The sequence below is a fragment of the Molothrus ater genome, chromosome 6 (assembly GCF_012460135.2).
Source record: "Molothrus ater isolate BHLD 08-10-18 breed brown headed cowbird chromosome 6, BPBGC_Mater_1.1, whole genome shotgun sequence".
In the NCBI taxonomy this organism is placed as follows: Eukaryota; Metazoa; Chordata; class Aves; order Passeriformes; family Icteridae; genus Molothrus; species Molothrus ater.
The window spans coordinates 6,110,932-6,132,788 of record NC_050483.2 but is presented as its reverse complement, the minus strand read 5'-3'; the positions used below and the strand labels follow the sequence as shown (position 1 = coordinate 6,132,788).

At 37.7% G+C, this 21,857-nt stretch overlaps 1 protein-coding gene across 1 annotated transcript in view; it reads right to left on the bottom strand.

Annotated features, from left to right (window-relative positions):
• Nucleotides 1-21,857, bottom strand: part of METTL15 (methyltransferase like 15) — a 78,528-nt gene that overhangs the window by 29,120 nt on the left and 27,551 nt on the right. The window contains exon 3 of the mRNA XM_036385059.2: nt 18,516-18,652. Within this exon, the coding sequence (XP_036240952.1) occupies nt 18,516-18,652 (137 nt within the window). The remainder of the gene's footprint in view (nt 1-18,515; nt 18,653-21,857) is intronic.

Sequence of the window (21,857 nt, the reverse complement as noted above, 5' to 3'; positions counted from 1 at the left end):
TGATACTTTAAGATCAAGCAGCTTCTATTTACTTGGAAAATCAGGATGTAGCTGCCAAATTTAGATTGCAGCCACAACCTTTTACACAACACGTTAAAGGCGCCCCCTTACAATAAAGATCAGAGCCTTGAAGAGAAGCAGTTTTTGCAGGGAACAACCTATGACAAAAGCTGGTGATATTTTCACTACTGATACAAAGAACACAGTACCATTAATAAAGTGCAGGAATGGAATAATAACCTTCTATAAAGAGCATTCCCTTCCAAATGAATCCACAGCACACCAGCAAAGCAACGAGTACAAACAAGCATTTTGTAACTTCAGTCAACAGGCAGCTCTGAATTCACGCCTGAATGCACAGTGCAGATCACCAAGCCCTCAGGAGAAGATCACCGAACCTCACACAGAAGGAAAGCACATCTGGTGTTTTCTAAGTCCTGCTTGCACACATTTCTTATGCAGTGAACCAACAAGGAGGAATCACATACCACAGCAACTTCTCATACAGCTGCTCCATCCCTTCTTGGTGTGTAGGGTCTACAAAGATGCTTAAAAAATATGCTACAAAATGTGCTTAAAAAAAATATGCTACAAAAACTCTCAAGTGTTGCTAAAGTTTAGCTTTTAGAGGAAAAAGGCAGCATCAGAAACCCCCAGTGAAATTGCTCCCCATTTGTTTGTGACCAGCCCAGCCCCTCCACACCACCTGCATTGTCACATTCACATTTTCTGAAAAGTCCCTTTGCCCACGATTTTTCTCCTGGGAAGCTGAGAAGCCTCAGAGAAAAAGGAAAATAATAATGATCTCATTTGCTTCTCCTGTGTTTTGCTGCTTTGGAATGTGTTTGGAGATTGTTTACCAACAGGTGATTGTTTCATTGGTTTCATGCAAATTGTTTTGACTCTTTGGCCAATCAGGGCCAAGCTGTGTCAGGACTCTGGAAAGAGTCACAGAGTTTTCATTATTATTTTTTTAGCCTTCTGTCAGTATCCCTTCTGTATTCTTTAGTACAGTTTAGTTTAGTATTCTTTAATATAATATAGTATCATAAAATAATAAATCAGCCTTCAAAAACATGGAGTCACATTAATCATTCCTTCCTTCCTCACGGGCGACCTCACAAGTACAAGACTGCATCTCTCCAGTTGTCCCTACCTGGCCCCTCCAACATCCTGCTGAAGCTCCCAGACTGAGCTGAGAGGATGACTCAGCTGTAACGACATTAAATCCCGATGAAGGCTCATGCCTCTGACAGGGCTGGACCCTTGCATCCCAAGCACACGTGTGCAGCCAGCAGGAGAGCCCAGGTGTGGCCCCACAGAACCTTTTGGGAGCTCTGAGCGCAACCATTCACTTTTTTTTTTTTTTTTTATTATGTTGTTTCTGGAAAGCTACATTTAGTAAGTCATAAAAAAGATCCCTTCCCTTATTTCTATCTTGAGAAAGGATCCTAATTGGCTAGAGCCAGTCATAAAAATTTAACCGTGTTTCTGAAAACACGAGTGCCAAAGGGTAATGCATCTCTAATGGTTGCCAGTGGAATAAATAGCAGTTCTGACGTCAGAACTTTGTTACACTCCAATAACTGGCTCATTTGGGGTTTCAGGTACAGCAAGTTACATGTCAGTTTTAAATAAAGTTATAAAAATAGAACGCACAGTGAACCATATTGCCACTATGCAGCCTGAAACTACATGATTTATGTCTAATAAAATATTAACAAAGGTGACAGAGGGTATAAAAATAGTACTTTCTACCTCATAATATCCTTTTACTTAGATTTGAGAGGGAAAAATGAGGCAGATACAATTTTTCTTTTGTTTTTCAAAACATATGGCCAAAACCAGAGTAAGCAATTTTGAGTGAAAGTGACATTTAAAAAGTATTTATAGTACCTTTACCCAGAAGACAGCATAGTAAAACCCAAGTTGTAAAAAATCTGCATTACAACACATCTCTGAGTCCTGCTTGAATAAACACATTAAGTAGCAAAGAAGCTTTGTCTTTCCATTCCTTCTGCAGTGCAGCAATTAAACAAATTACCCTTTCATTGTGTACAAGATGACACCTTGAGCTGTGCCTGTAAAAATAAGAGTTTAATGGTTCAGGGATTCAGCAACCCCAGCTGATGGACAAAGCTGTGGTGCATGGATGGAGCTGAATATTTCCATTTAGGAACTTGAACACACAGTGCTTAACACTTGAATTTAGGGCTATGGTGGACCTGGCAGTGCTGGGTTAACAGTGGCACTTAGAGGTCTTTTCCAATCTAAGTAATCCTATAATCCTTTACACAAAAAAAACCAAAAAACAACAAACTAAACCAAACCAAACAAAAAATTTTAGATGTGCAGACATGGCTGCACTCACAGGGAAGGAAAGGACAATTCTCTTAGGGTAAGACAGAAGGCTAGAAAGAAGTTAGAAGAAATCACATGAACTCCAGAGCAGTGTAGGAATAGCGATAATTGTCATTTTTGACCTGTAGGCTCTCCAAGGTTCAGCTCAAGGATACTGAGACATTTGTACCATTCCATACAGCCTCCAAAGCAAAGGGAATTCAAGGAGCTCCCAGCACTGCAGATCAGAGATGACACACATGAAATCCCACCCTTGTAAAAGGCTGCTGGAACACTCACAAGTTACCTACACTGACCTCATCTTTGGGCAGGAAAGATTTAATAATTATAGGAGCCTGTAGAAGAATGGGAGTAAAGCGTGGCACCAAGTGCAACAATCTGCATTTGTAATCAAATTGTCTAAGTATTAGAGTAGGAAATCTATGATGAAAATTTTGGAGTGAGAAAGGAAATTTTGCCACAAGTGTCATTCAAAAAACCAAGATTTGCCTAGATATAACTGAATACAGTCAAGTAACCTGGAGGGGAGTGTGGCAAAAAGAAAAAAAAAAAAATCCCCTTGTTTCACATACAACAAAACTTGGTCTCTTTCAAAGGCAGTAGCTATCATTACTTAAATGTTTACTAAATATTTGCTCTGATTTGAAAGGACCACAAGGTTTAAGAGAGAGAGAGAGAGACCAGAAGAAACTCTACCCTTTAGTCAGAAACCTTCTATAGGTCATAGAAAAGTATGTGCTCTTCTAGTCCTGAACTGTTTGGTGCCTTCCTGCTGTAATGGCAATCTCCAGAGTGACTTAGAAGTAAGAGAAAAAAAGAAAACAAAAATTACACAATACTGACATCCATTTGAGTGGATGCTCTGGAGCAACATCAAAGCAGTAACATTTGATAAATTGAATAATCTTTGCAGTAAATATGAAGAGGAAGGTTTAGGTTTTACATAAAACTACCAACAAAAAAAAAATCTTCATTTGAATTGGTTCTTTGTATTCCTTACAAGAAAGCAGTTTTTTATACTATTAAGTGAACCAGTAATACTCATTTTTGCTTCTACAATTTATTTTCTTTGTTCATCAGCATCAACTGCACCACAGGCTCCTGCTGCTTATGGTCCTGGTCAACTTTAAGCCCTTAGGTGACTTGTTGGCAAATGATTTGGAAATAAAAGGTGACACAAAGGCCATGTAAATCCTTATTAATTATTAACTCACTCAAACTCCAAACCACCTGCAGTACCTCCTAAAGTTGATTATGGGGCAGAAAGACATCAGAAAGCCAAAACAAGAACATCATTCTGGTTCTAGTTAAAGGGTGCTCATTCTTTTTCATAAAAACTCTTATTGAAATTGTCATTCAAGATTAAAATATTCCAAGATGAAAATGCTTTAGATGCGTGTTAAACTTGTGTGTTAAGTTGTGATTGGGCCGAGCATTGCAGATGAACTGTGTTGACTCTGGGTATGAGTTAAACCAGTAAATTATAATTCCCTTTTCTCTTTAAATCATTTAACTCTAGAACAAAGTCAAATATAAGTATGGAATCCCCTCTTAGCTCAGGTGAGAGCACAGCCCAAGACCACAGGCCACTTTCAGAGAGGAGCTCCCCCTCCCCATACAGCAATGCTTACTAAGAACCCCTGAACCACAACTCTTTTTTCCCCAAACCTTATCACAGAAACAAAGTTCTAAGATGCCATTCATTCCCTGCTTGACTCTTAGACAGGAACCTTCCAAAAACCCCTCCAGTGATTCAAACGAAAAAATCTCATTTAAACCTTATAATCTTCTTTGAAAAACTGAGTTTCAACTTATCATCAAGCTGCTTATTATTTACAGTACAGGTTTTGCTTTTCCTTGTTTTGTTTTTTTTTCTTTAAAAGGCATATTCAAACAGCTTCAGCTCATTTTTGGGTTTGCCAGCATTTATGTTCACAATACAAACAATACTTTTAAAAGAAATGGAAGCTAAGTCCAACTTCATCTCTGACAAGTATAAATTCTCTGATGAATTTAAACAAAGCTGTCAGTGACACAGCTGACTTAAGTTCATCTTAAAAGATCATTTTTGTACTTAATATGTCATGCAAGTTACGTTTCTCCTACTGCAGCATCTTTCAAAGACAAATAAATGACAACTTCTATTTCTCAAAAGCAATTGAAACTTTACACGACTACGAGTATCAGAAACTATATTCATTTTCTAACTTAAAAATGGAATTGAACATTTCATGAAATTAATCAGTAACAAAGTGCTAGGCCAGTTTAACATAGGACAAGAGGGAACACTTGTAGTAAACTACACAACACCAAAAATAAGGAGTTGGTAAAAACCTTCTGGTATAAGAAACAAGCATTCCACAAATATTTGACACCTCAGGTGTCACAGCTCCTGACACAGCCTCAAACAGATTTTGGAGGAATAACAGTGAAGGGTGCATCAACAGATTATTTTTCATGGAAGCAATACAACACAAGGGTCTAATAATACTTTTGACCATTGATCCCAGATACAGTGACACCCTGCAATCCAACTCTTGAGGCAAAACTGCAAAACTGGTGATGGTAGCAGAGGAGACAACAAACTAGAAACCACAGGATCCAGGATGTGAAAAATGCTTATTTTATGATTGGCTTCTGGCAAATATTAAAATGAATATTATATGTGTTATGTTAGAAAGTAATGCTGTATTAATTCTCTTAAGTAGTGGGTTAAATATAGTTTTAGCTTATAACAAAATGTTAAAATAGAAACTATGCTATGTAAGATATTTTTTTAAAGAGAGGACTCGCACCAAGATAGCAGCCACAGGACACCTAAATCTTGCTGAGAAAAAGAATTTATTGCTCCATTATCAGGAGAAATGAACTTCTTCCTGCCTTGCTCAGCCCTGAAGACACTTCAGGATTAGGAGGAAGAAGTTGAGGATTAAGAGGAAGAAGTTGACACTGTCCAGACAGAATCCTGTGTTTGAATGGAATTTATGTATCCTGTATGAGGTGTATGAATGTGCAACAGGTTTTCTTTTTAAGGGTTAATCCTCTGTTAAACATGGGTCCTTTTTCAGGCTTATGCTGCCCAGACAAGGTACCCGAATGTCCGTAACCCTTTGTCTCTATTGTCTCATATTGTCCTGATCCAAATTATTATTACTCTAATTATATTACTATTTTTATAACCATTTTATAACTATTAAACTTTAAAAACTTTAAAAACAAGTGATTGGCGTTTCTCACACAGGAGACCTCAGCCTTTTGAGGGAACAGGTAAACAAGAGGCCCCTCCTGGCATGAGAAGGAACTCAGGACAACAGGTCAAAGCCCAGGAACAATTCCTGCCAGGTGCAAGGGAATCCATAGGAATCCACACTCCTATGAAAACAAAAAGCCACAGCAAGATGCCAGCTTGGTTGAACAGGGAAATGCTGGCTATGTCAAAGAGAACAGGGCCAAGGGGAAGAAGCAGGGCAAACTACTTTCAGAGAAATCTTGAGCTGGATTTAAGAACACCTAAATCTGCCTGAAGCAGAAACTCCAAAAGGATAAACCATGAAGATATCAAACACTGAAGAATGGCACCGGTAACCAGGTAATTAATTTCACTAAAAAGGCTGAGGCAATTAAAGCCTTTGGCTAAGTATTTACCGTCAAAATGTGCCCACTGTCCTAACCCAGGAGGGAAAAGTGCAAGCACCACAGCACAGGAGGACCAGTGGGGTGTCACACAGAGCAGCTGGACACCAGAGCAGAGCGTGTCAGGAGAGCTGGCTGATGTCAAAGCTCTGCCAGCTTTTGGGCAAATCCCAAAAGATAACTGTGACAAAGTCACTGCCATCCTAACGTCAAAAAAGCATCAAGAAGGTTTTTCCAGGGAACCACAGGCTGGCAGACCTTCCTTCATCATTACACGTTGCATGAAGTCTGCATGAAAACTATTAGCCAGAACTTGAAGAGCAAGATGAGAACAGGCAACATAGAAATAAATGAGGTTGATCCAGGAGTGCTCTACCTTAAATAAATCTAAGACAAAGTGCCTGCCTCTGTAGATAGCAGGTAAACAGTATATTTAATTCCATTTTAATACAGCTTTTGGTTTTTCTCCTCTATTACCTTGGCAGGCAATGTTAGAGCCACAAAATATGGGCAAAAATCTGGATTCAAGGGCTGTTGGTGCAATGGATCAAGGTGTGACTTGCACCTCAAAGTCTAGCAGGAGGAGAGAGTTTCCTTCCAGAGACAAAAACCTTCCCGACCTGCCAGGGTGATCCAATTTTGGGTTGAAAACTCAAAAGCAAGATTCAGTAATGAAAGGGTTTACACTGCCTCTCTGAATGCAGAATTAATCCATAAACATTTTTATGTACCATAATTTTATATTACATATTTATCTACTTCTATGAAATGTGCAACACCAAATCATTGAGAAGCTTCCAGATTGGCACCGAAAATATGGACATTTCTTCCTGTAGCAATGGAGATGGGGAAAACAAGAGATTTTTAGTTCTGCCCACTTCTATTTTTCAATGTTTAATATCTTATTAATTATTATAATTAAAATAGAAACATATTCCTTTGAAAGCAAGAAATTCCCCTGATTATACAATGAGATTCAGTTCTTGTTTTAAGCCATGAAGTCATTGCACAAAAGGAGTATTGAATTTTAAGTTTTTAAAATTCAGTAACATTTTTTATTCACAGCTCTTGCTACGACAGATCTGAATTTATAATAATCTAGTATCTCAACTAAAGAGCTATGAAAAAAGACATCAAATTAACATCAAAAGCCTACAGGGATTTCTTTTTCAGTCCGTTTTTTTTATCTGCAAAATATCCCAGGAAATACAACTCAAGGTTTCCTCCAGACATCGTTTTGGTGCCCTGTCCATCAAGTACGTGACCATGCAAGACAAAGAAACAAGATGAGACCAAGAAAACCAGTGTCTGCCATGTATGCTGCTCTATTCTGCTAAATTCCCCATAAAACCACCACAGTCCAAATACCTGGGAAGAGCAGAATGGAAATAAGCAGTGGATATTGTCTGGCTGGACTTGAGCAAAGCTTTCACAAGGTCCTCACGAGCAAACTCAGGGAGCTGGGCTGGAGGAGCAGACATTCGAGGGGATGCAGAGGTGGCTGCAGAACAGATCCCAAGCGCTGGGGCACAGGGTCTGGAGGGAGGCCTGTCACTGCTGGTGTCCCCCAAGGTTCAATACTGGTCCCAGAATTGTGCAGTCACTCCTTGTGTCACTCATCAATGACTTGGACCAAGGAGCAGATGCCCCCTCAGCATGCTTGCTGATTGTCCCCATGCTATTTTCTGAAAAATCCCTTTGCCGGGATTTTTCTCCTGAGAAGCTGAGAGGCCTCAGAAAGGAAATGTAAACAATGTTTATCTGCTGCTGTGGAATGCAACAGGTGCATCTGTGATTGGTCTCATGTGGTTGTTTTTAATTAATGGCCAATCACAGTCCAGCTGTCTCAGACTCTCTGGGCGGTCACAAGATTTTCTTATCATTCCTTTCCTTTCCTTGCTAGAAACTGATGCACAGCAAGTGCCACCAGAATATCAGTAAGAACTTCTTTCCTGGGCAGGTGGCCATGCCCTGGAACAGACTGTCCACAGAGGGGTGGAGTCTCCTCGTTGGAAATATCTGAGAACCATCTGGGCACAACCCTGTGCAATGTGCTCTGCAATGACCCTGCTTGAGCAGGGAGGTTGGACAGAACCTGCTGTGGGGTGCCTTCCAACCTGACCTATTCTGTGATTCTGTGCAATTTTCTGTCACCAGAATAACTCAAGAGGTCTCATCCACTTGGTTCTACACAGCAAATACTACAACCTGCTCAAAGCCTGGTTTTGTGACAGGTCATGTCATGTTCTCATTATTACCAGCCATTTTAGCTAATATTATTGTTAATCTATTTGAAAGTTTAGTCTATTTTTAATCTTTTTTAATCTTATTTTTAATCTATTTGAAAGTTCTCAAACTCTATTTGAAATCTATTTGAAAATAAACCCAATGGGTTATTTTGAAGGCAAAAGAGAAGGCTATTTTGATTATGCATTTTATTTTGGGAAATCTAAATATTTTTCATGGCACGGTATGCTTTCCAAACAGGCAGAAATAAGATGATTTGAACCACACAAGTCATACCACAGCTACAAAACCACAGCCACAAAAATCCTACCTTAAGCATACTGTAAAAGTAAACCTATTTGTGGGGTTCCCCCTCATTACCATGATAATTACCATGATAATAACCATGATAATAATTTCATTACCACACTAGCATTAACCTTTGTATTCAGCCTTTCCTTAGCTGCTGGTATTGACACATATACCAGATTAACCTAAAGGACATAAATTTCTGCATAAGAAAATTTCACCTTACACACCCAAATTTTGTTAGCTTGAAGTAAGAAGTTGCCCTTTATACTCTCAGAGCAGTATCCAAGATGGTCAGCTCACTCTGAATGAAATCAGCTTTGTTGTAGCATGAAATTTAACAAAGTGACACTACTGATTATTCAAAACGTTCACACAACATGCAATATTCACACACTTTTGGTCCTGATATTTGGAAAAGTAACAAACTACACATTCAATCCTGCCATGACACATAATTTTTACTTATCTGTGGAAAATTAGTTTTACTTATTTATTTTTGGAACACCAAAACGTATTAGCGTAATTTCATGCATCACCAGCTTTTGCCTTAAACACTACTGAATGCCAGAAGGTATTTAATTTTAATATTGTACTCACTGGGTGCTAACATCCACCTAAAAGCAGACTGCAGAAGGGGCTGAATCCACTCACATGCTGGGAGTCACACATCACTCCAGCCTCAGTCCAGACTGTAGTGCAAGGAGCCAAAACTTACCCTAATACTCAGGTCAAGGAGATTTTAAATATTTAAATTGCAGCAGCCTCGAAGTTCTCTTGACCACAGTGAGACTGACAGCATAAAGAGCACCAACAACACAGATTGTCTGTGCTGGTGAGATTTGACACCTCTATTGCTCCTTATCAATCTCTGTGTGTGTCAACACCACTCAGTCAATATTGGTCTCAAACACTCGCACCATTCAGCGGGGGCAAGGCCACAGGCAACTTCCATTCCAAATTACTGATTTTGGAATTTTACACAGAAATTTCTTTTGATTTCTACTCAGAAATTTCTTTTGAATTCTACACAGAAACCCTTTTGAATTTTACACAGAATTTCTTTCGAATTTCACATCGAATTTCTTTTGAATTTTACACAGAATTTCATTTGAATTTCACACTGAAATTCTTTTGAATTTTACACAGAAACTCTTCTGAATTTTACACAGAAACTCTCTGAAATCTCTCTACCCAAATCTTTGCTTCTTGATCAAGCTAAGCTGATGTATTTTTCAGGCATCCAAATACAAAGCAGCAATTAACTGCCTGATTTTACTTTCAGCCCTTTCAATATTCTGTACAATACTTGGCACAGCTGAGTCATGAAGGCTAGAATCAAATTAAAATGCAAATTATGTTTATTATCATGACAAGGAAAAACCAGAATTATGTAGTCAAAGTAATTCATTTTTATGGTCTGTGTCACCTATATGCATGATCCTAATGCTTCTAAGAATAAAAGTATCTGAAACCCAATGACTCAATCAGAAAAAATAATCTGAATTTCTCTGTACATTGTTATATTTCATAGTTAAGTGTGAAGCTCAGTTGTGATACAAAAATCTGTTTACAAATATTTTCATTTAGTTACTTGTTTTCCTTTTTTATCAAAGTAGAAAAAATAAGATTACGAATCAGAGACTATCAGCTTTTTTTTGGGTTAATTTAGCCACTTAGTAAATAATATGTTTATCTTAAATACCAGCATGACTTGACCTTCTCTCAGTAAGTGACAAGCATCTTTTTGTCCACACATTTATATAATTTCCACCTTCACAGCAAACTGCTGCTGTCTTCTATCCCCAGTGATTATCATCTATCTACTGATGAAACCAACTTTTGTCTGTATTGTTTGATACAAGGAGGAGTATTTTAAATCAGTTTATGTCCTCTTGATTTGTGCAAAGTGCTTTAATGCCTCCCATTGTCAGCGTGAGCAAAAAATAAGCGAAATATGCAGCCGGGTACAAAATTGCTAAGGAATATGAAAATAGTATCTTCTTATCAAGACAAAAAGATCTGTAGACAACCAGCCACCAGGTACAAAAACCTTCTGATTGGAAATTATTGCCTTCCTCTCTGCCTTCCCATCAGAAAGAGTTTTGCTATTATGAAATAAATTTTAGAAAATATGAAAGCAGTACTGTGTCAGTGTCCTTTATGAAACAAGGATAATTTTCATAAAAATCAAACTGTAAACTCTTGTTACTGTAATGAAAATAAATCCAGAACTCAACTGTTCATCTGGAAAAAAATGCTTCAGCTGTTTATAAGATATTTCTAAATATTTTTGAAGCATACATTATAAAGTGTTAATAATTAGAATTTAAGTTCTACAATCATTTTCGTAACGAGATGGTTACAAAAGCAGTATGAAATTCCTTAAGTCATCCAAACACCTATTTGAAACTTTATCATCAAAACCAAGAAGAAGGAATATTGGCTGAAAGAAAAAGCTGATGTCTCCTTTACAGATCAAAAAAATGCAAAGATTATTTCAGTATGGTAGCTATTTACTTGATGGGTACTGAAAACACATTTTCCTTTTAGAAAAAAAATCTACAACCCAAATAAAGCCTCAGAGAACTGTTCTTAGAAATACTCTTAGTTTAAAAGCTGTAGCAGTAAGCTTTAAAGATTTCCTGAGCACTTTCATACCACACTGATACAGATGAATTAAAGAATGAGAATATCATGAGCATGTCTGAAACTACCACTGGTTAAAGGAACACTTGATATTGCAATCCATCCAACTGAGATAACAGGTCCTTAAAAATAAATTAAGGATCTGGACATTTGTATGAAAAAGGAACTCAAATTACTCACATTCAGCTCTATCTCCTTAACCAAAACACAGAGGGGTTTGCCCTTGTTTGAAATTATTTCAGAGGCTTCTTACCCCTCTCTCGTGGCCACAGCTCTCTTCACAGAGAGCAGCAGGAACAACTTCCCAAGCACTGTGCTCCTGGAGAAGCCCAGAGAGAAGAAAACAATTCTCATCTCTACCCACTGCTCCTCGTGTTTGGCACGTGTGGAATGTGTTATGGAGACTGTTCACCCAGAGTGATTTGCCAACTGGATTCTGCTGAGGGTTGTTTGGATTCCTTGGCCAGCTGGGTCAAAGCTGTGTCCTGGCTGACTCAGACAGCCATGGGTTTTTCTTTAGTATCTCTTTTAATATAGTATCTCTTTAGTATGTAATTTAATACAGTGTTAGTATAATATCATATATTTTAATAAAGCAATTCTATATAATATATATAATAATCTATATTATAAAATTATAGATAATATACAATATATTGTATAATATATAATATGTTTTTATATAGAGAATATTATATTATATATCAATATATAATAGTATGTCATATTCTAAATGAATACAATATTATATAATATATATAATAGTATATGTATAATTATATAAATATATAACTAATAAATATAGCATTATATAAAACATAATATTATAGATAATATTATATATTATATATAAATGTAAATATACAATATTATATATAAAATATACAATATTTTATATATATATATATATATGAAATAAAGAATAATATATTCTTATAAAGCCTCCTGGAAGAAAAAACAAAAAAAAGGTGGAAAAAGCTACCATTTTCATTGCCTTCTCCAGGAAAAATCCTGGGAGAGAGAATTATGTCTTCCTCTCTTCAGAGAATGTGAATACCACACTCTCTATCAACTTACACGATGGTTCTCTCATTCTCTAAGTGTTAGAACCCTAAATACTGAGAATTTTGAGCTTTCTGTGGTGAGAGGCACAAACTCACAAGAGGACACTACGTTTGACCTAAAGCTATAAAGAGTTTTCCAAAGTTGATTAGTGGCACTGGGATTATGGGTGTGTAGTTGGTGAGAAGTGGATAATATCACAAAGTAAAAAACTTCAAGTTTAGGGTTTTAGAATATAGTAATAAATATGAAGCAAAATAGAGGTTTTAAAACAGAAACAAATTATTCTTCTTTACTTTCTTCCTCCTTCTCCTTCCTAAGTTTAAATAATATTTTATAACTAAAAAAGTCTGCATTGTGGACTTCAAATAATCAATTAAGTTTTAAAAAATTAAGTATAATTTCTTAAATAATTTAACTTTAAAAAAAACCTTGTAACAAAAAGTAATTAACCATTTTATACCTTACTTAAAAAAACTGCAGAACTCACTGCTGTAAAATTATAACAGTAATACAAAAAAAACCAAAAAATCACCTAAATCTAAACACACACTATCACACCAAAAACTTTCAATCCTAACCCCCAAAAAAATAAAAGAAGAAACCCAACAAATAAAAACCCCACATGTAAGGAGTTAGCATTTCAGAGTATTCCTAGAAAAACAAACTGTGATGGAAGAAAACCAACTCATCCTGGTGTTTCTTTGTTTCCTGATCCACACCTGTGCTCTAAAAGGTGCAGCCTCTCCAGCCAGGAAGGGATGGAGCTGCCTGACCTGTCCCTCCATTGTTTGAGGACATCTGAAGCTCTCCAAGATAATCCAGATGCATGAGCAGATGGATCACACTGATGGGGCTGAAGTGTGAGGCTGGACCTGACCACATCCTGAGCTCTCTTCCTGTGGGAATGGTTTTGGGATTGTGGCACAGTTTGGGAATGGCACTCCCCAGTTTGGTGCTCCAAACCATCCACTGCTGGCTAACTTCCCCTTCTGCTGATGCCTCAGGTTTCAGCTTTTCTATATTTCCCATTCTGTGCTGCTTTAGTGGGTGGGTCTGAGCTTCACATGAGGGGATGCTGAGCTCTGTGCACAGAGCAGGGAGACAAAACAATTCCTGCTCCAGCTGGGCACCAAGGACAAATGATCCCAATCTCAGCCCAAGAGCACAAACCCCGTGGGCTGGAGAGAGAAAAACAAGCAGGGTGGGACTGCAGGAGCTAAAGCTGGAATGGGACAATGAACTGCAAGATGCAAATGGAGCAGAACTGATCCAAGGGAGAGAGCCCGGGAGCGCTGGGGCATTTTGGGGCCATTTTGGTTCATCTTGGGTGCAGGCCTGGCTGGGCTCTGGTGCTGCCCAAGGTGGATCCATGGAGGAGATGCTTTGAATCAATCCCTGCTTGATTCTTTAGCTCTGCCCAGCCCCTGCTCTAGGGCAGCCTGCACCAGGCATCACTGCCACACCCCCTGTCCCTGCAGCAGGACAGGAAAGGAGAACTGGAGGCACAGCAGATGCAGATCACAGGCTGGGCTGAGAACAATTTACTGGAAGCAGCAAATGAAATAAGAAAATGAGCAGCCCTGGCAGCCATCCCAGTATCAGGGCATACAGGAGAGGTGAACAATTCACACACAGGCGTGTGGGACCACATGGAACTCCACGGGCTCCCCAGCACCCACCCACACCTGGGGAAGACCCCTTCCCTCCCCCCTGCCCATGATGTGGGGTGGTGGGCAATGACATCCAGGTCCTGGCCATGCCCCTCCTGGCTGCTGCCAAAGTTAACCTGGCTGGAACCAGGGTATATTGCAAGAGAAACTGAACCAAAAGTGATAAATGTCAGTTATCCACAAAACTGAACCTCACTTAATGTAAAACCCATCTCTTCTAAGATGGTCCTACCAAAATAATATGATGAAGCAGCTTATTCAAAAGCACTCAGATCAAAATGACATTATGTTTTGGTACAGGAATATGTTTGGCTTTCCTATTCAAATGTTTTGGGAAACAAAATAAAAGCCAGTAAAGTAATACTTGAATGTTAATGGCATTTGAGGGTCTTTTAACTACCCTCAATTGACTTTTTCCACTTCATATTTCAAGTAACTCACTTCTCTTCGTTGCCTGCTTTTGGGAGACAGTCAGATGTTGACATACATGGAGAATTCTTTAGAAAGAAATAACCCTAACACTAACTACTTAAGTATACTTATATGCAATTAAGGCACCATTATAATCAATATACCTTGACTGCAATTAGTTGTATTCCTTCCACAACTACAGTTAAAAGCTAAAAAAAAAACACTACATAGCAAGAAAAGCACCAATATATAATACTCAGCTACAACTCATAAGCACACAAAGAAAAGCTTATCAAAATTGAAAAAAAGAGAGCTGCTTTTTCTAGAACTGGGGAAAAAAAAAATCTATTTTCCCCCGAGCATACAATGCACAGCTGATCTATCACTTTTTTTTTTCTGCAAACTTGGTGTAATTCTGAAAGCAAAATCCACAAGCACCCTCACACTTCAAAATCACTTTACCTTAAAAAAAGGCATTTAAATTTTATGATGAATTCTGTACTATTTAACCATACTTTTGGAGCAAAATTTCTCATTCTGCTCAAAGAATTACAAAGCACACATTTTTTTTTCCCTCTGCAAGATTTTCTCATACTTAAAAATTTTCCATGCTGTTGGTTAATGGCCAAATTTCAGCCACCTCTCCAGCCTCCTCCTTTCAGTGGGCATGAAAGAGTTTATTTCTAATATCTGGTGCTACTGCCTGAGTTTTATCTTCTTCTCCTGCATCCTCAGCAGCAATTCCCAAGTTGGTGGCTTCCCCAGAAAGCACGTCAAAGGATTCCCACCCACACACTGAATATCTAACAGACCCTGACCCATTTTTGCCTTATTAAAGCAGCACTACATGTTTTAAAAAAAAGAAAAATAATAAGCAGCAACACCAAATGAATGTGAGAGCTGCAGCTGGAATTCCTCTGCCCTCTTCAGATTTCAGCTCTGAAAAAAAACCGCTAGCAAAAAATAGAGGCACATTTAAAGCGCAAACATCAAATGTATTTTTCCTCAGTTTTCTCCTCCAGTGACTTATTATTCCCGCTGTCTTTCAGTTCAATATATGGAGGATTTCCTTTATGAGTTCTGAATATAGAAAAACCCCTTAATTTATCCATATTTATCCTGCTCTTGGCACAGAACCTTTGGCTGTATTTCACAGAATCACAGAAATAAATGCTGAGGTTGGAGGGACCACCCAGTCCAGCTGGCCTGCCCAGACAGGCTCACCTACAGCAGGTGTGCACCCCCAGTGTAAGCAAGTTCTTCCTCATGTCCAGGTGGCACTTGTTGTGTTTTACTTTATGGCCATCAGCAAACCAAGCCACACACTGAGTAACAATGGGAACAAAATTATTTCACTAAGATTACTGCCATCTAACCAAAATAACCAGTAACATGTGCAGCACTCGGGTTTAAGCAGGGAAAAAATGGCAACAGAAAACTCAGTTGAAGCATGACTTTCAGTTTGCCCATTGCAATCACAGCTTCAGCCAGTGGGAATCAGATTTTACTGGTGATGGGTACACAAGAGCCTCTTGCCCAGCTTGGTGCTGTCACCTCCAAAGCACAGGAGCCACTTCAGCAAGTCAAACAACCTCTCCCTGAACAGGGGTGCCAAACAGAGGAGGTGGAGAACTGCCTGGGAAGTGGAGGATGTTCCCAGCCCTGTGTTGCAGTTTTTCAGTGAGGTACATGCAAGGCTGTGCCTCTCACAGAGGGACAGCCCCACATTTCTCTCCAACTGCCATTGCCATTTCTAAGGTAGCACAGCTGTTTCTGTGGCTCCCTGGTGAGCCAGGCTGCTGTTTCACCTGAGAACAGACCTGAGCAGATACAGATGTCACCCCGATCAATTCCCCAGGCTTTTGATGCCCATGCGGATTTGAATTCAACTGATGCAAGGTTTGTTTCTAACACAGTGCAGAAAATAGACAATAAAATCCCATAATGTTAGACCAACTATCTTTTAACAAATATTGAAAAAAAATCCATTCATAAAAGCTCCATATCTCTGAAATAAATCCCTTATAGTCAACTAATTTGTAAACAAACAATACCTGTTTATAAATTATATCCTTATACCTCCTTTCTCCTCTTAATTTGACAATGGTTTATGCAACTGACTTCCCAGGGAAAGCAGATTCATAATTAGCACATATAGAACATTCTTTTGCCATAAATTTTAACACAAACTATTATAAGAAAAGATAGTATTTACTTATGAAAAAGGACTCACCTATTCTTTCCAATAGGAAGGACAGAAAATGAGGGAAAACCACTGGAGCAAATAAGAATATGGCTCTGTATCCTTCAATACATATCCAGGTGACATGCAGTCATCTTTCAATGATTAAGACTGTTCACCAAGAACACCATGTTATTTAAGGATCCACTTCATTCTAAGGATAACTTGCATCCACTAAGGTAGATACCAGCACCAAAACTAAGACCCAGACCGCCTTTGTCTATTAAACCATCCTAAGTTACATCAAGCGTTATGCAAAGTTCATCTTTTCCAAGCAAGCAGAAAATTACTGGTGTCAATTCTTGTCAGAAGAGCACCCAACACTTGTCAACTCTCCTCATCTATCTGGAAAATGAACTTTTCACATCCAGGTTTGCATAGGATACTTTGAGATAAACTTCTACAGAGTCAGAGGACCGCTCATTGTTGGTTTACGTTGTGGCAATGTTTCTCAAAGACCAGTTTTCCCATGACATTTGGCAGAACATGTTTGCAGGCTTAGTTTAAAAGAAAATGGACTTTCCTTGACAATACTCTCCACAGCATTCTGTCAAAAAAAAGTATTCTCTGGAGAAATAACAGAGGGGAGAGGCATTCCACAAATTTGTAAGGGTACACTGCATGTCACTTCAGCCCAGAGAGAGAACTGAAAATTTAAAGAAATAGATGTAAATGGTCTTAGAGAGCAGGATGGCTAGAAAATAAGCTATGCTGTCCTGGCACATGCCTGCATTTCTCACACTGGGTCTCTGTCAAACACACTTGAAATGCACAGTTTAGCCCTTTATCTTAGAAAAGCTGAGGAGCACCTTCTGCATGGCTTAAATATTACTGCTGCCCTAGAACTTCTCTTTATGTGGGACAACACGACTGAAGAACCAGGTGGTTTTTCATCGGCCTCTTCCAGATCTCTTCTCACTGCAAATATTTGCTTTCCTTCATGGTAAAGCTCTTTTTGAAATAATGTTTTCAACCTGACAGTGAGTATTCTCTCCTTACTACCTCACCTAAATTTCTCAAGTCTTGACTACTCCACGGTATTTAATTTTGTATCTACATATTTTTACTTCTTGGTCAGATCTGAAAATGTCACTTTCTGAAAAGCTCACATTTAACTTCATATATTGCACAGTTTTGCACCAATGCACTGATGTTCTGACTGGGTTCTTTCCTGAATTAAACAAAGGAGCAAGAACTTTGCATAACTAAAAAAGATGTGAAAATTTGCACTTAGCAATTGTTCATTTAGCAAATTCAGCACTCTTATTTAAAAAGAAAATTGAAGCATAAGCTATACACAGAAACTGTAGCTTATTAAATTGTTCAGTAGTTTCTGAAGCCAGTGGCAAAATACTTAGCAAACCCAATACTGAATTACAATTATTTTGAGGTTTTTAAAATTAAAATATTCATAATCCATATTTAAATGACCTAATTATTTTAAGACCTATTATTCCATCATTTTTGTGAAATTCATACCACCAAGATAAGTTTTTGTGCTACTATGCAATCAGAACCATCTCAGGGCAAGCAGAACACACGAATCTTTTTAAAATCCCTTTTAAAATATAAAATTAGCTACTTGATGCCTGCTTAAAAGAACACATTTAACTCCAAAACCCAAGAAGGAGCTGCATGCACTCATAAACAAATTCAATTGGATCTCCTGTTCAAGAGGGTGCACAGAGCACAGAACACTATCCACAACAAGACATTAAGACTACATAATATATAAAATATATCTAATATATAATATATATCATATTATATATTAATATATAATATATATCTCATATTATATATTAATATATTATATTTTATATATTATATTACATATTATATTTTATATATTATGTAATAATATATATAAATATATTAAATTACTGCTCAAACACCAAAATACCCACCTTACCCCAGCCATTTTTCTGAGACAGGAGGAGATAACTTACGGGTAGGCTGCTGCCAGCTGCAGAGCTATGCTGTGAGCTGTGGGGTCCCTGTCCAGGGCATACACTGTGATGTCTCTGGCTCTCTCCAGGAGAGCTGCTGTGTGGCCTCCAGCTCCAAATGTCATATCCAGGAAACTCTGGGGAGGGAAAACACAAACATTTTCAGCTCAGAGCACTGACAAACTGAGGGCTGGTGTAGAACTTAAGTTTGAAAATCCCCCTCGTCTACTAGAGGGAAACACACCGCTGCCTTTTTGGAAATGTTTCTTGTATTCTGACATCATGGCAATTCTGCACAAAATAATCTCTCACCAAAACAAAACTAAAAACAACAAAAAGGAAAACCAAACGCCCACAAACAAACAAATAAATAAAAACACCAAAAAAAAACCCCAACAAAACCAAAACAAACCAAACCAAAAAACCGCCCCCCCCCAAAAAAAACACCAAAAAAAAACCAAACCCCGCAACAAAAAAACCCCAAACCTCTTAGTGGAATTCTATAGTCTGGGGAATACATACTAGCAAACAGAAAAAAAAATATTTTTATTGTTTTTGTGACATTGTATCTAAACCAAAGTACAAATGTGACTGACTCTCTGCACCTTGGCATTGCCATAAATCTTTTCTCTCAGCCCTGATTGAACTGACCTCTGTTGACTGAGGGAAACTTAAGCTAGACCTGAAAAACAAATTCTCCATATACTTCAATATTAATATCTGCATGGGGATTTTTTTCCACCTCTCAGATTATTTTTTTATGTGAAACAGGTTTTGAAAACTATTTATCAGCTACAATCATATTCAACAGAAATTGATATGAACTAAACTTATTCTCACAAATTATAGAGCCCAAGGGTAAAAATACCTTTTAAGTGAAATCATCCAATCTGAGTCTTGAAAGAACTAAGATTCAACCAAAAATTCCTTTAGATAAGAACAGAAATTCAAAGACAAGAAGAACTAAGGTTCAATCACAAACTCCATTGGATAAGAACAGAAATTCAAAGGCAATGAAGACCCAAACATATTTCCAGAAACATTTTTTAGGAAACAGAGACTTATATATGAAATTCCCCCCCAAAAAATAAATAACATACTTTTGAGACTAATAATCTAAGTCTGCTGTGGCTGAAACAATTATTTAACACAATTTCTTTGTGCTATACTATCACATTTCCTAAGCCTACATTCTAGGAGCAAAAGTTCCCTACAATATTTTACAAAGTTAATGAAGGAAACAAAATTTAGCTGGGTGATCACCCAATATTAAATTGCATCACTCAGATGAAGAAATAAAGCACTGACCCCAGAATGTTTTGTAAGCAGTATCTACAGGACAAATCTATGTTACAGAAGACACACCATCCATTCTAAACCATCTCTTTAAGCATTCTGGTTTATCTTCTGCCATGACAAAAACAAAAGTATGCTCCTTGAAACCAATTTATAAACACCAAACAGAGAGTTAAAAAATGTGGTTGTTCCTTTAACACAAGTGAACAGAAAAATTTAGCTAAATTTTAGATATACTTGCATATGCTAAAAACTCCAAGCATGTTCTCTATAAGTTCTCACATACCTGCAAGATTCAGAGAAGCTTTCTTGTTAAAGACTGCAATCACTTCGGGATTTCTTTGCATTGAACTGTTACATCTACTGCACCCATAAAATTCCAACACTGGCTATTGAGTGGGATATTAAACTAATTAGCTACTTATCTATTATCTCCCTTCAACGAAAATTAATATAAAAATGTAATTTTTCACTCTGCATTTAGTTCAGCAAATTGTAAAAATGAACATGCATTCTAGAAAACTAAAATAAAAATCCTAAATATCTAAAATACAAATCCTCCTAAATTACTTTTAAAATTTCCAGGGTATATCTGTCATGCTTTGATTTCCACTCAAGTTATTTCCATTTAATCCTTACCAGAACTAATGTACATAAGCAATAAACAGACCTCTAGCTTTTATATTCTAGCTCTGTAGGGAAATCCATTTAGAAAATCCCTTTAGAAATATGTGGAGGAGCAACAGAAAATTAAAACCAGCTTTTTTTTTTTTTTTTTGCATAAGATTAACCCACTCAGAAATGCACTCAAAAACTCAATCACAGGAGTCCCAAGTGTCATTTAGGATTGCACTTATTGTGCAGCAACACATTACAATCAAAACCAACCTAAACTACATCATAATTCCTCTTGGAAAAAAAAAAAGTTTAATCAGCATGAGTCACATCTTCATGGTTGGGTTTGGTTGTTTTGTTTTGTTAAAAAAAAACCAAACAAATGCTCTTGTTCTCTATCATAGCTAGAAAACTAGGATGAAAACTTTGAAAAAAATCAGTATTTTCCTTTCTAAAACTGACCTACAGTGTTGGCAGGAAGAGTCATGGAAGGGATAGGAAGTGTCAGAAGAGTTACTTCTATGTTGAAAGTAAAATAATTTGAAATAATAATTTTATTCCACTTAAACTCACTAGCAAACTGACTTTCCAGAAGATAGTCTTTTCCCACTAATATGTTTAACTACTTACTTACTTCTTGCATGTCTTCTTGTCTTCTAAACATCTGACTCTTCTTTGGTCATCTCTACAAAGTACTGAACACATGTCACGCTTCTTTCACCACCACCACTTCTACCAAGTCCTTGGTTCCATCATGTTTGAACAGCAGAACATGAAAAAGTCAATTAGGGACCTTTTTGGCCAAACCTGCAGACAATTTTGCTTTTTAAGCAACACGTAACACTGAGATGTTTATTTCCAGATGAATTTTTGAAGATGTTCTAGCTCATTCAAGAATACTTGTATTTTGTTTAATAGTCTTACCTTTCCTCACAGACACCTGCTTCTGCTTTCATTCATTTTCAATTTGATACGCTTGAAGCTTGACAAGCCCTTTATACACCCTGCCTCTTAACAAACCACACAGAAGATGCTGAAGATAAACCAAAAATAAACATTGGCAATGCAAGGTGGAGGAGAAGAGAGAGGATGGGGTGGTTGTGCCATGGCACAGTGACAAACTCCCAATGTTGTGACAGCACTGGAAAGCTTCAGTGAAGAACCCAAGCAAGCCATTGACCTGCTGGGAATGAACACAAACTCACTCAATTCCCCTTTCTGAAAGAACCAACACACCCCACCCCAAACCTTTAAGCAACACCAGCCATGGTCTTTAACCTGAGAGCACCAGATTTAATCCACATGCACCTCCTCACAACCCAGTTGTTCCACTCAAAAGCTACACTCTGCATCTAGAATATGAAAAAAAAAAAAAACAAACCAAAACCTATCACCTTAAGTTAGCAAATAGAATGATTATGATATTAACAT